Source organism: Anneissia japonica, unplaced genomic scaffold (assembly GCF_011630105.1).
Source record: "Anneissia japonica isolate Jap-2015-1 unplaced genomic scaffold, ASM1163010v1 scaffold1302_len1884557_cov193, whole genome shotgun sequence".
Classification (NCBI taxonomy): domain Eukaryota; kingdom Metazoa; phylum Echinodermata; class Crinoidea; order Comatulida; family Comatulidae; genus Anneissia; species Anneissia japonica.
In genome coordinates this window covers 1,202,044-1,215,756 of record NW_022736804.1, presented here as the reverse complement: position 1 = coordinate 1,215,756, position 13,713 = coordinate 1,202,044, and the positions used below count along the sequence as shown (strand labels likewise).

At 34.3% G+C, this 13,713-nt stretch overlaps 1 protein-coding gene across 2 annotated transcripts in view; it reads right to left on the bottom strand.

Annotated features, from left to right (window-relative positions):
• LOC117116907 overlaps window positions 1–3,728 on the bottom strand; it is a 5,265-nt gene extending 1,537 nt beyond the window's left edge. The window contains exons 1-4 of one of the 2 annotated variants that reach the window (XM_033261039.1): window positions 3,651–3,728; window positions 2,794–2,951; window positions 1,663–1,828; window positions 140–171 (exon numbers count right to left, since the gene is read on the bottom strand). In XM_033261039.1, the coding sequence (XP_033116930.1) occupies window positions 140–171; window positions 1,663–1,828; window positions 2,794–2,951; window positions 3,651–3,709 (415 nt within the window). In that variant the 5' untranslated portion in view covers window positions 3,710–3,728. The remainder of the gene's footprint in view (window positions 1–139; window positions 172–1,662; window positions 1,829–2,793; window positions 2,952–3,650) is intronic. The other variant, XM_033261040.1, reaches the window with a different exon arrangement.
• Window positions 3,729–13,713: the final 9,985 nt, after the last annotated feature.

Here is a 13,713-nt window from a genome sequence, read left to right as displayed (position 1 = left end):
ATATATCATTATAAATATGCGTTATAAATATACATTAGCTGACAAACTAATTTTATTTATATTGATGGTTGATATACGTCGAATAATAATAATAACGTTCTTAATGCGGATGTTTCTTAATTAATTATAAAATACTCACATGTATTACTTGTAGGATCGACTGTTACATCGCTGTGAATAATAATGATTATAGAATTAATAATAATAATAATAATAATAATAATAATAATAGGCCTATAATATTTTAAAAATATTGAAAATAATTAGTACTACGCACTTATTTCGGTATGTGTGCAAAAAAATTAAAGAGGTTTATTGACTTATAATGCAATTACTGAGGAAGTCCATGAGCAGGGAACCATGATACCATTTTAACACAGCTGGCAAATTGAAGCCATAAATACCGCGGCGTTTATTTGATCATTTTTGGTAATTCTTTAATGAATTCAAACATTTGCTATATGGTTATAGCCCTACTAATACTGAAAATAATTCACTAAATAACAGTACGGTTAATTGCAGGGCTTCTTTTTATGTATCGTAGCAATACATTGACGTTCAACATTACAGATATGCTTGTAAGCATTACTAATTATGAGAAACCATATCGATTTTAACGTGGTGAAAAGAAATGGATAATTGGACATGGAAATTGAAAATTTATTTATGAATCTATAGGCTTAATGACGTCAGCAACTTAACTACTTGATAAACTCAAAGATTTACATCACAAACTACTGTTTGTGGCCTAATTCTGAAAAGTCTTTCAATTATTAAATTCATATACATAATTGCTCAGTTTTCATTATTTTACTTCAAACATATTTAGACAGGATAACATATACAGACGATTTTTTGCAATATAGTCCTGCAATAATATTGTACTGCAATAATATTGTACAATAAACAACAAACAAAAAGGCAACCAAAACAATACAATGTAAAATACAAATAGAAAAACTTTGGCGGAAAACTATCCCACGCCGGACACCAACCCGATATGGTTTCGGGGCCAGTTATTGTTTGATTTACTGTACATTATTTAACTACATTATGGTAAAAAAAAACTATCCCACACCGGACACCAACCTGTTTTTTTTGTTTTTGAGTCAAGGTTTCGGGGTCAGATTACAATTTTTAACTTAACTACAAAACTTCACTAGGCTTTTAATTTACGAGTATATTCACAGAATATTGGATCGGTATTATTCTTATTTAATTTGTTTTCATTTCGTTTATTTCGTCAAACAAATCAGTACTCAATACATACAATATAACATTACAACAGACCTAAAATCAGAGACGGGACTTTATACTGTAAGTAAATCGTGACATCATCGTAGCTCCCAGCGTTATTTTTCTATCCCAAACCGAACACAAATTTTTCAATAGTGCACGGTTGGCTTTACCCTTTTTCGGCTCGTGAGGGTGATTGACTTATACAGCAATTAGTATAGGTTTTCTATTCATACATTATAGCCATTTCATGACCAAAACCTCAGAAAATGTTCTGATGCTCTAATAATCTTAACCTTCGTAGATCGATTATTCGTTCGTTAGTTGGCAAGAAAAATAATTCATTCTCAGTGCCGTAAGCCTCTATAAACATGTATGTCTGTACGTGTGCCCTGGTCTTAAGGCTGTGTTTATCTTTTGACTTACTTGTTGCATGTAAGATTTTTACCATTATCATTTACTTTACACTCGCCGTTTGGGCAAAAGTCGAGGTTATCTCTGCACGTTAAAATACATTTTGACTCCTGGGCATAGCAGATTAAGTTGGTTGGACAGGGCAGCAGAAAACACGGATCTACCGCAACATAAGTACCTAAAAAAAACACACACAATTTAGAATTAATATTTGAGATATTTGTAGTACATTAATTACATTTTTATAGTCAATTTACTAAATGTGCTGTATAGTGGTTTTAAATTTGTATTTAAAACCAAATAGAAACGAATTATTTACTCACTATAGATTTAGTTTCAGACTAAGAAAGTATAAGAAATACGTTAATGGGAATACTCCGCGGTTGTGATTCGGGCTTCCGAAAAACAGTTCCGAACCTTCACTATACGGATTGTGTCCATGGGCAAGCACTCATACGGTTAATTGTCAACAGTGGCGAATTCCTGGGGCCCACCCGGACCGCCCGGCTTCTCCTAATTTTTTCTTTCAAAATTATAAAGAAATACATGGAGAGAAGAAAAAAGAAAATTATAGGCCTATTCAAATTTTTAAGTCTGTGAGTGCCGGCCATTTCTGATCATCTTGAGGTGCCATAATCATAAGTTTTCTTACTTCTGCTCCACCCATGGTGGGGCTGTGGTGGTACCCCTCCATCTATGAAAGTCCTTTACTGGAATAATTAGATAGTAGGCCTATATACGATTCTCCACCAGGGAGCTGAGTATGTGCTCTATAAGCGCCTGAATCAATGACCGGGGTAATAATGTAAAGCGCAGAGGCTTTGATTGCATGGATGCGCTTCATTGTATTAGATTGACATATTATTATTATTATTATTATTATTATTATTATTATTATTATTATTATTATTATTATTATTATTATTATTATTATTATTATTTATTATTATTATTATTATTTATTATTATTATTTATTATTATTATTATTATTATTATTATCATTATTATCACGTTATTATTATTATTATTATTATTATTATTATTTATTATTTATTATTATTATTATTATTATTATCATTATTATCACGTTATTATTATTATTATTATTATTATTATTATTATTATTATCACGTTATTATTACCTTCACTATTAACAGCCTGTATAGCTGACACATTATAATTTCCTATACTCCCATTTTCTTCAACCAACCTATACACTTCTCCAACTGTTGCGGCTTGTTCCTCTTCGCTGAGTGGTCCATCAAAAACTAACTGAGTTTCAGATATAACGCTTCCTTGTCTATTCGTAAACAACGGAAGAATAATTTAGTTCCAAGAGGCAACAAGATTTAATAAGTAGAATATCCAAGGCATAATGAGGCACTATCTGCTGGCCACAAACAATTACATTTTTGAGAATAATATTAATAATTACAACTCATTATCAATCAGGGAACAGTGTAATTATATCAATATATTTTTTTGTTATACCATAATCAGCAACACAATTATTATTATCATTATCTGCTTCTCTTCTTTTCGTTTCTTATCTAAATATATAAATGAAAATCATTTCATATTGTAACAAAGACTAGTATATGTGAATATTAGCCTAGTAAAATGGTAGAGGCTGGAGAATAACATATAACTCGCATCAACGTCGTTGTGCTGAATGGCATATGGGCGTGGTCCGTGACTACTGTTGCAGCCGAAGAGAGGCGATTTGTTTACATCATTCTACAACGACAGAGGCTGAGATGAACCATCATCGGGGTAACCTCCTATTCTTCCGAAAGATGCAATTGCTTCTGTCCACACGAGCCAGATGTATACACTGGACCTCCCGTGTTTAAGTCCTTTCCGAAAGCAACGTCCGCTGACCGTCAGTTGGAACCGATCCACGTTCAAAATGATCCTCCGTCACGCGACGCGTCCTCGTCGCGTCTGTTATCTGTCGTCTAACTAAAATAAAATAGGAATGGTAATATTGTGTTCTTACGTGAAACTGACGATTCTGCAATGACGAAATCCTGTCCACGATGAGTAGATCTCCTCCATCTAAAAAAAAAATTTTAAAATTAAAAAAAAAAAAAAAGTTTCTCGTCTGTGATTTTTGAAAATAAAAGAGGGCGCATTTTTCACAAAAATGGCATTGGATATCAAACATATATTGTAGAACTAAAGCTTACATAAAGACTGTACATGGACATTCTAAATAATGTCTACAACCAAAAGTTGACTTTGTAGTTATTAATTCTCTAAGGAATTTACGGAAATGGTGCTTTAATTTTTTGTTAAATGTTTTATGGTACACGTTATGAAATCTTCGTTTTGATGTCTATGCCCCGTCAGGGACATAGGCACTATGTTATCGTCTAGCAGTTAACCTGTAAGATCGTGTAAATCCGGTATGGAGGAATGATGGGATGAGCCATGAGCTAAAGATAAATATTGAAAGCAAGTCTACGAAATATGATGCCATACTGAATCGACAAGAACACAGAAAAATAGATAAGACCTGTCCTAGAAAGTTCACTAAAAAGTCACTACAGTAAGCAACACCACACAGTTCCTGATAACCGAATTCTCATGTGGATACTTTAGTAAACATAATACCTGTACAGTAAGGCAGTATAGGGTGACACACCCCACCCGCTGGGAGCCTATTTTTTTTAATTATAAATTCATGAATAACACTTAACATTTCAATCTTTTATGTGCTAAAGAACCAGATGACTTTTTTTTATTGTACTCTGTGGTATATCATTAATAATATATACAATATTATTAATAATTACATATATCATTAATAATATATGTAATTGTATGTATTACATCATACCTTGCGTTATGTCTCTATTTCCGTTTAAAGGTGTTAGCATGGTGTAAATTGTATTGTTAATAACAGTGAGTTACTTCTACTAATGCATTCGTAATTAAATCAATGAATTTCTTTTATCAAGAAAGCATACATTGGCCTTGTCAGGAAACATGGAAACATTAAACAACGGAATGGGAAATATGTGTCATTACGTGCAAGATCCCGGCTATCAAAATTTCGTTTGATGATGTGCCTATATATGGTCATGATGTGATTCATCATGACCATATTTAGGCATGTAACATGTTTTTGTCAAATAAATTAATGTGATAGGTGGGGGGGGGGGCGGATACATATTTGGCGGTAGGGGATGCCTGCTAGGGCGCAGATCTGTTTAGAAAGGTGGGGGGAAATTTCGTGGAAATAGTACCTGTAGATGGACACTTTTATATAGTAAAATTCATCATCATCACATCATCATTATATAGTCAAAATGAAGCACCAATAAATTCTCATGATCTTTTATCAGAGATTTTCGGCAACCACAGAGATCTAATTAATATGAGTGATGTACTATATAAAATAAAACTAAAAAACACTTTCTTTCATGTACCACATCCACCTCAGCCCCATATGGTAGGGGCTGAGGTGACAAAATTTGAGGAAATAATCGGGAAGAAAAACCACAATTCATCGAGGAGATAAAAAAAAATGTATGTATTTTCTACATACTAGTGGACCCTAAAATCGATTAAATAAGCTCTGAAACCCATAAATTGTCAAAGTTTTCGGTCTTCGCCTCCCTGGACCACTTTAGAAACGTAACCTTTTAAGCGATGCTCGACAGGGGACAGGGTCTGTCTCTTATACACATCTAGATGTGTATAAGAGACAGATACATGACAACTGCTTAAAAAGGAACATGCAAACCCAATATATACCTTAGGTATATATTTGCATATAAATATAACTTATATACCTTACCAGCATATGCCGGTACATACTTACTTTAGATACAGTATGTCATTTTATCTGGGAAAACCCTAAAAATCAATGCAATTTTGCTCTATTGTCTGTTAATTGGCGAGAAAAATGTCTTTCTTATTTTCAATCGGAAGTTACACTTTTTAATATACAAAGTAAACAATTCAAATATTGGATTATAGTTTCCACGTTACCTCAATTAACACAATACATCTTTAATTACATAAACATCTGCTTGTATTTGCAAAACTGTTATAAATCACGTAATTTTGGTTCTTTTTATTGAGATGTATAAGTGAGGAGAACATAAATTTATATTTATATTTTAAGGATGATGAAGAAAATGACGATATTAATAATGATGATAATAATGAAAATAATACAATATTAAAAGTAGGCCTACATTGGGTCCTTTACGAATAAGATCATTAGCGAACAACCGATATTATAATGCAATCAAGTCAACCATAGTTAAGAAGCATCTCTGTGCTTGAGATCATCTTTTATATATTTTTAGGTTATTTTATATGTTTCATATACTGTGAATTTTCTTTTGTAGTGCCATTGTTTTTATGTTGTTACTTCTTGGTATGGATCCTAATAGAATTAACTTTTACTTTCGTTTAAAACTATATGGTTATCAAGGTTCAATTAGTTCATTTTAACTTTGTATTTTTAATGAGTGCTGTTGTTATGTAATGTTGTCTGTGGAACTTAATAAATCAAATCAAATAAAAAAGAAGTATTTGCTAGAAATGGCGTTTGAATTAGTGAAGAAAAGATATAAAATGCGTGTTTTGTAGACAATTATCCGCTATTATCAAGAAACGGTTAAATTTATATACAATTACAATTATCTGTTAATAAAAATACATGATAAGAAAAAAAAATACAAGAATACCAATGTGTCCACAGAGGAGGAGTAAGGGATGGAGGCATTTTCAGAAGACGGAGGGGACAGGGTTGAGAGACAAGCAAAGCTTACGTGCATTTGGAAGAAAAGAAGTTTTGAAACTCACGGCTTACAAGAAAGAGGGTGTGTCGGTGAATGGACCTATCCGGAGTGTCAATCAAACTGACCAATCGGAACAAGGCCGGGAATACGTCTAACAAGCACACGTGTTGTCTCACAAACGCACGTGTTTGTGTATGTTTTAACCTGTGGTTTTGTGGGACCTTAAGCGTCATTAGGGAGCTTTCGATTTGTGCGGCGACGCGACGCTAGAACGGAATCACTCATGCATGACCGTCCTACCTGGCGTCAGACGTTCTCTGCATACGTAGATTTGGCCAAATTGCGTTCCAGAATCTACTTGACGAGGTGACCTTAACGTTCTCGCATGCGCAGATGACTTTTAGTGACGTCATTACGTTATACGTCCTACCGTCGTCGTGCAATCGAAAGCTCCCTTTATAAGTAAGGTAGAAGTTCGACATCCAGATAGGAGGGAATTTTTGAGAAAGTGATCAGAAGACTACAAACAAAACACAGAGTGAAATACCCCTTGAAATTTACATTGTAGTTATTTTGGAAAGGGGTTTAGAGGACACCCACCACAGCTTGTGTTGAGATCTTAGCCCACGATGTCATCTTGACACCTCTCTGGTCTTTTAATGATCGGTGTTTATGCGTGCCGAATATATAACAAAATAAAAAATAAATAAATAAACATAAATCTTGTGTTGAACGTGGTTAATGCCCTATTGTGAGAAAAGTTGAGGATGTGAATAATGTAAAGAATTATCTGGGAAAAAATTATTAACGTATATTATTAATATACATATTGTGTCTGCAAAATAATGTACATTTAAAGTTCATGGTATTATGTATTAGTCGCATTTAGTGTAAATTTCATAAACACCAATCGTGACATGCAGAGTACATGGTGAAAATTGCTCTAATTTCAATCATGTGATATCGACGAAAATTATCATAATATTTCATCTCCAGGATAATCGGAAAAAAAAACAAAACAAAAAAAAATCATCAATATACCTAAAGTACCTTATCTATGGACAGGTGCAACTTACCTACATAATTTGTTACCATGGTCATATGTTCTTCAGCTTGACTCTCATTTATGACGTCATGCGTTGTTGTCATTGGTTCAGTTGGGTTGGAATAATTTCCAGTGAGATCGTAACTGGTCGTGCGTGATGTTTCTGTTGTAAGATCAGTCTTTGAATCTTGCGTTAGCGCATGCGTTGGAAGATCAGTGAGTATTTCTGAATCCGAAGTATGGTTTTCTGTTGTGCTTGATTCATTAAGAATTGGCGTAAATGACAACGTTGTTCCGTCACTAGTTAACCTAGTTCCATGAAATTCGTAGTCTGTAGTTTGCGTGGACCGAGTTGATAAAGTGCCACCATATGTGGCGTCATTGTTTGACGTAGTTGACTCCAGAGGAGTAGTTGTGACGTCCCGATTTGTTGTGGTTTGGTCAAAGGTTGTGTAGTCCTTAGTTATACTCGTCACTGCACTTTTTGCTGAGACTGTGATTTGTGTTCCTCTAGGTTCTTCCGTAATGTTATATTTTTCTGTTACATGATCACTAGATTGGTTGGTTTGTTTGGAATCTGTGACAGAAGTGGCGAGGTGACTTGAGACCGAATAATCTAAATCGGTAGACTTTGTTGGTGGCAGGTGAGTTTGTAAAGACACTGGCACCGTAGTTGATGGTGTTGAACTTTCAGTTCTCAACGGTTTGGTGTCTGATGTTGTGACGTCATATGCAGGTTCTGGAGACTGCGTAGTTGTGTTGGAATTAGTAAGAGTTGCACTGTGGAAAACGCCCGGTGGAGAGGTTTCAACATATTCCTGGTTCCCCTCGTCATTTTCAGTTGGGGAATGTTGAGTAGTTGGTAAACTGTTAGCACCAGATATTAAAGTCAAATTTATTATTTTAGTTATAAATGGTACATCGGTAGTTACATGCTGTTCAGCTAAGCGTTTGGAGCGTACTCTCTTCCAATAAGTCGACACATTTTGAACAATCGTTGCACTTGGAATTGAAATAAACAAAAACAACATTTTAATGGATGAAAACCAAAGGATACAGAATACTTATCGACTCAATTATTGCTTATATAATATTGTTTAATAAAACATTTAATTTCTCTATCAAATATTATGCTACTTTGATACAGATGAAAAGAATATTTTTTTGCTGTTAACCTTTTTACTACGAAAAAATAAATTACCGGTATCATGGATTAGTTTCTCTACCCAATTTTTCAAATAAAAGACTACAGTTTACTAGCTTAATGAAATATTGAATTTTGGTTTTGAAATGTATTAGCTCGGCACAAACTGGTACTGGTGCTGGTAATCAGCGCAGAAGCAGGCAACCCCACCAGGTAGCCATTTATATTCCTGGGTGGAGAGAAGCAATGCAGATAAAGTGTCTTGCTCAAGAACACAAGCGAAATGCACAGCGAGGGATTGAAACCCCGCCCTCATGGTTGGGAAACCAAACCAAAAGTAGTATCTTCAAAGTTGTTTTTTTTTTTTTTTTTTGCATGTATTTGTGTTACAAGCACACACACCTATGACCCCATACACTCACCACACGGAAAGGATATTTTAAAAGGATTGTGTGCAACTGACTACCAAACAAGTGAAAAAAGAATTTTAACATTTTTCAATTTTATTAATTTTTCGAACAGCCCTGTCAAAAGAATAATTATATTTTACGGAAATTTTTTAAATTTGTATTCATTTGCACAGACCTTCTTCTTCCGTTAAGTTGCCGCCTTCATCTTGTTGAAGACTGCAACTATCTACAAGTTCATGCGTATCTGTGTTTAATCTGTCTCTTATACACATCTCGTTTGATTTGCCAATTACAACACGTTGTGCATAAAATATATAGTTGCATTAAAGCCAAATTTACACTAGACACGATTCCGACACGACAACGACATATCGCGTAGTTTTGTATTCTTCAATACGGCGCGCATCTGTATCGTGTCGTTGTCGTGTCGTAATCGTGTAATCGTGGAATGTAATCTAGTGTAAATGCAGATTTACTCTGCATTTTGTTTTTTGATATCAAAGTTCCGCACATGAGCTATTTTATGTAAATTACACTGCTTTCGTAAATCCACGAATAATCCAGCCAATTTTGGATATCCAATGAAACCAATACAAATTTAGATACCATATTCTACATTAGTATTTTTCGTAAGTTTTCCTTTATGGTAAATCCACAGAGTTCGACAGGATTATGGGCTGTCTCTTATACACATCTATTAGACCAATATTTTCACCAACTCAAATCGCACGATTACAACTATAAACGATTTATTCTTTTTTATTTATTTATATATTTAAGACCATTTCTGTTTTTCCACATTTCCTTCATTAGCGAAACCTTTTCCTAATCAAATAGTAAACTTCTGAGATGGATTCAATGGATGGGTACCACACAATAATCACAGACACTGAGTTGTGCACATCTTACGACAGTGATGGTTCGATGTGTTCGCTCAATAGTGCGCCTGTCTCTTATACACATCTAGATGTGTATAAGAGACAGGTACCATCACTCATGGATGATGATTATTCGGATGAAGCATCAGCATCCGCCAATGAGGCCTGTGACACAATTACTATAAACGCCATGGAAATCGCTTTAATACAAATTATAAATATTCTGTTGGGTTTGCGTTCCAAATGTACACGATAATATTATCCGCCCGTTTTTATTTCTTTTCCATAAGATTTGCTAAGCCATGCCAGACTATCTAATTTTATTGACAAAAAATGTGACATGCCGTGGTCAGACATCACATCATGACCATATATATACAGTAAGGCACATGTTGACGATATGTGGGCGTATAATAATAGTTGTTTGTCAAGGAACATTTTCTAGTATGGGCAGAGCTTTAGGAAAGTTACTAGACCACGTCCACGCTCAATAATCCATACAATACCTCTTTACAAACCGTTATTATTTATCGTCATTGTTATTGACATAGTCGTTTTCTTTATTCATTGTAAATACCACTAATACAATTTAACCTATATTTAATATCCATAAGATAAGGTAGTAATTTAGATATTGTATGGATAATATTACAGTAGGCCTACCTGAAAAGTGAACGGTTAAGCCTATCAGTTATGTACACGATTCCCAATTAACTACCTAATTCCTATATATTAGCCTTATTAATTATGTTTTTCTTTTTTCTTGAAGGGAATTCTCTTTTCGTTAAACAAGAATAAATGTAGTATATAAAATACCTGTGATAATCTGGCCTGGATAATAAGATGCGGAAGACATCGAGATAGTGTATGGACTCGGTGTTTTTTGTTTAGAATACTGGTGATTTGGAGACATAGTCCTACAGACTTCTTTTGGTGCACCGCTGGGATACGTGAAAGCAGCAGAAATCAGAAGCACTTGAATAAACACTATAATAAGACGAATGTTGTCTCTCCTCATTTCTAGATGAAAGCACGGCCACCAGTATTACGTTTGAGTTCCCTTCTACATTGTCAAATATAAACATGGAGGTAGGCCTATGGTACCTCTATGATATTAGACAGTGTAGGCCTATATCCCCGTATCATAACGATTTAGGCATCGTGTTTTCTCGTTTCCGTATCGCCGGTGAAAGAACTACCAATATCATATAGAAAAATGCGATTAATATTAGTTTCGCATATTACAATATTTTGTAATATAATGTTAATAGTAACGAAGCCGGCCGCCGCTGTTGCTTAGATAACAGTTGATGCTTTTTTCTCTGTTGTTATACACCTGCCGTTTCCGGAAGATCGCTATTAATCAGTTACCGTGGTTATCATTTAGACAATATCCATCCGTTGGTAAGAATATACACTGAGTTGTTTCCAAATCCCATTACATCATAAAGGCGAAAATGAGGTAAAATACGCGTTATCCTCCTGAATTCACCGTTAAATCGTTGAGCCCATGAATGAAAGGTATAGGTCTACCGTCTCTTGTCTGTTTATGCTTACGTTGGATTTCGGCTTACGTTTTATGATTGTTCACCCTTTCAGTGATATCCCAGTTATCGAGCGCTATTGTGGTCTTCATTCATTATGGGCGGAGGTGCAATATGATCACCAGAGCATGAAAATGTTTTGTTCGCTCAATAGTGCGCTAGTACGTACATCATAGAGGGCGCATTACATATCTTAAATTGAATATTTCATAATGCATTTGTATATTGAAATAATAATAATAATAATATTAATATTAATAATAATATTAATAATATTTTTTGTCCTGTAGTATGTTATAGATATTATTAGGTAAATATAATACAACTTAGGACATTCAAATATGGATTTGAATTTCAAATCAAAAACAATAGTTCATATTTAAGGGTATACAAACACTGATTAGTTCAAAAAGTGGATTGTTTTGTGAATGACCTCAATCACTATACACTATACGGACAACCGTTTCATGGTAGGACCAATCCTAGAACCGTGTAATCCCTTTTGTATTATTAAATGTTAAAAGGAACAAAGATCAATTCGAAGTCATCTCCGGCTGAGAAACTCAAAGTTATAACCATGAGTGGTGGATACTGAAGGTGATGGAAGTGGCGCTTACTCCCACACCCACCCGGCAGCAGCCTAAAGTTGACTATAACCAAGCCTAAAATCATTGAAATAACATATTGAATGGTTAAAACATCGAACTCGCAGAGGGCATAGGCCACTGACCACCCCCCCCCCCCCTCCTTCAATAGGTAAGCTTAGGGATCACCCCTCACCCACGCTATCCTAGGGTACGATTTTTTTGTTTTCTAGACGCCCGCAAATAAATCCACCCCTGCATGCAATCTTTCAGTAAGGCTATATTCAAGCTTAGCTTCCCTTGACGACCCAACTAATTTTTTCATAAATATTTTTTCGTTGTCAGGTTGATTTTGATTAAAAACCTCAACTAACTGGGAATAGGCTAATCACTTTTATCGGATGAGTCGTAGAAGGGGAGGAGCCCGAAACTAATTTATATAGGATGACCAAATGGAGGGTTACCGTATAGCTTCAATCAGAATCGACTGTTCTACATAAACTTTTTAGGCCATTTATACTAAAATGATTCAAGAACGAATTAGGAATAAAAATTTACTAAAAAGTTACCATCATAGTACTTAAGTGAAAGTTTCCCGTATTACCTATCAGTAATTTAATATCAAATTCACTCTTTTTTTGATAATGTTAGTTTCACACTTTTTAGCATGCAGCCACATGCGTGATTAACTTGTAAATATTCAAAACCTTACTTGATCGCACGCTAACCAGACTTAAACATCCTAATAAGCACGTTTCGGAGACATTTTCCTCTAATGAAACAGCTATAATGATACTGAGAGAAATAACCTAATGAGAAAATCGATTTATGTATTTCAAATAGATATTAAAAAATGGGTTACATTGTGTTACATTGTAGGCCTATCGTATACCACTTATTATGTAAGATATTTGTTGTCAGGCTGCACAGTATTTCAACAGAAATATTAATGCAAGGTGTGAAAATAAAAATTAAAGCTGGATTACTAGAGGATGCTGTACGAATGTACCTACATCGCTTCCATCCCAAGCCTGTATGTTTTGTTTATCTATCTATTTATTTTCTTAAAACCTCCCGTGGGTGGGGGGAAGGGAGCAAATGGTACAAAACGATCAGAAAGCAATACAATTAAAAAAATGGTGAGAGTAAATTATACAATATTATAAAAACCGTTAATACATTAAAGATATTGAACACTATCACAGATACAATGATTTAAAAAAAGATCTTTAAAATACTTAAAAACTTAACATGTTTACGATATCAACAAAAAAAGATTTAATAGGAGAAAAATTATCAGCGTAAGAGAAAATTCATTAATAACACGAGAAACCAAAGAACGCTTAATAGAAGAAAGTTGATTATTAAAGTCTATAGCACTTAAACAGATGTCAATAAATGAAACGGGAAGCTGAGATATTACTAAAATTCAAAGATAAGGTCCAATTGAAGGTATTTTATGACATCACTAATTTTAGGTAGCCTATATTAATGGCATGGATAACAGGAGTGCTCTGACAAAATGTAGGAATACCGATTGCTGAGCCTATTTATTTTACAGTTATAGAGTTTATTAATATGTGAATCACCTAAGTCAACACATTGATTGTCATAAATTAAAACAGTGGTTAAGATCCATACATGAGCTTTCACATCACGATCATCTCCGTCTTTGCAAAAACCAGCACCTGTAAAGA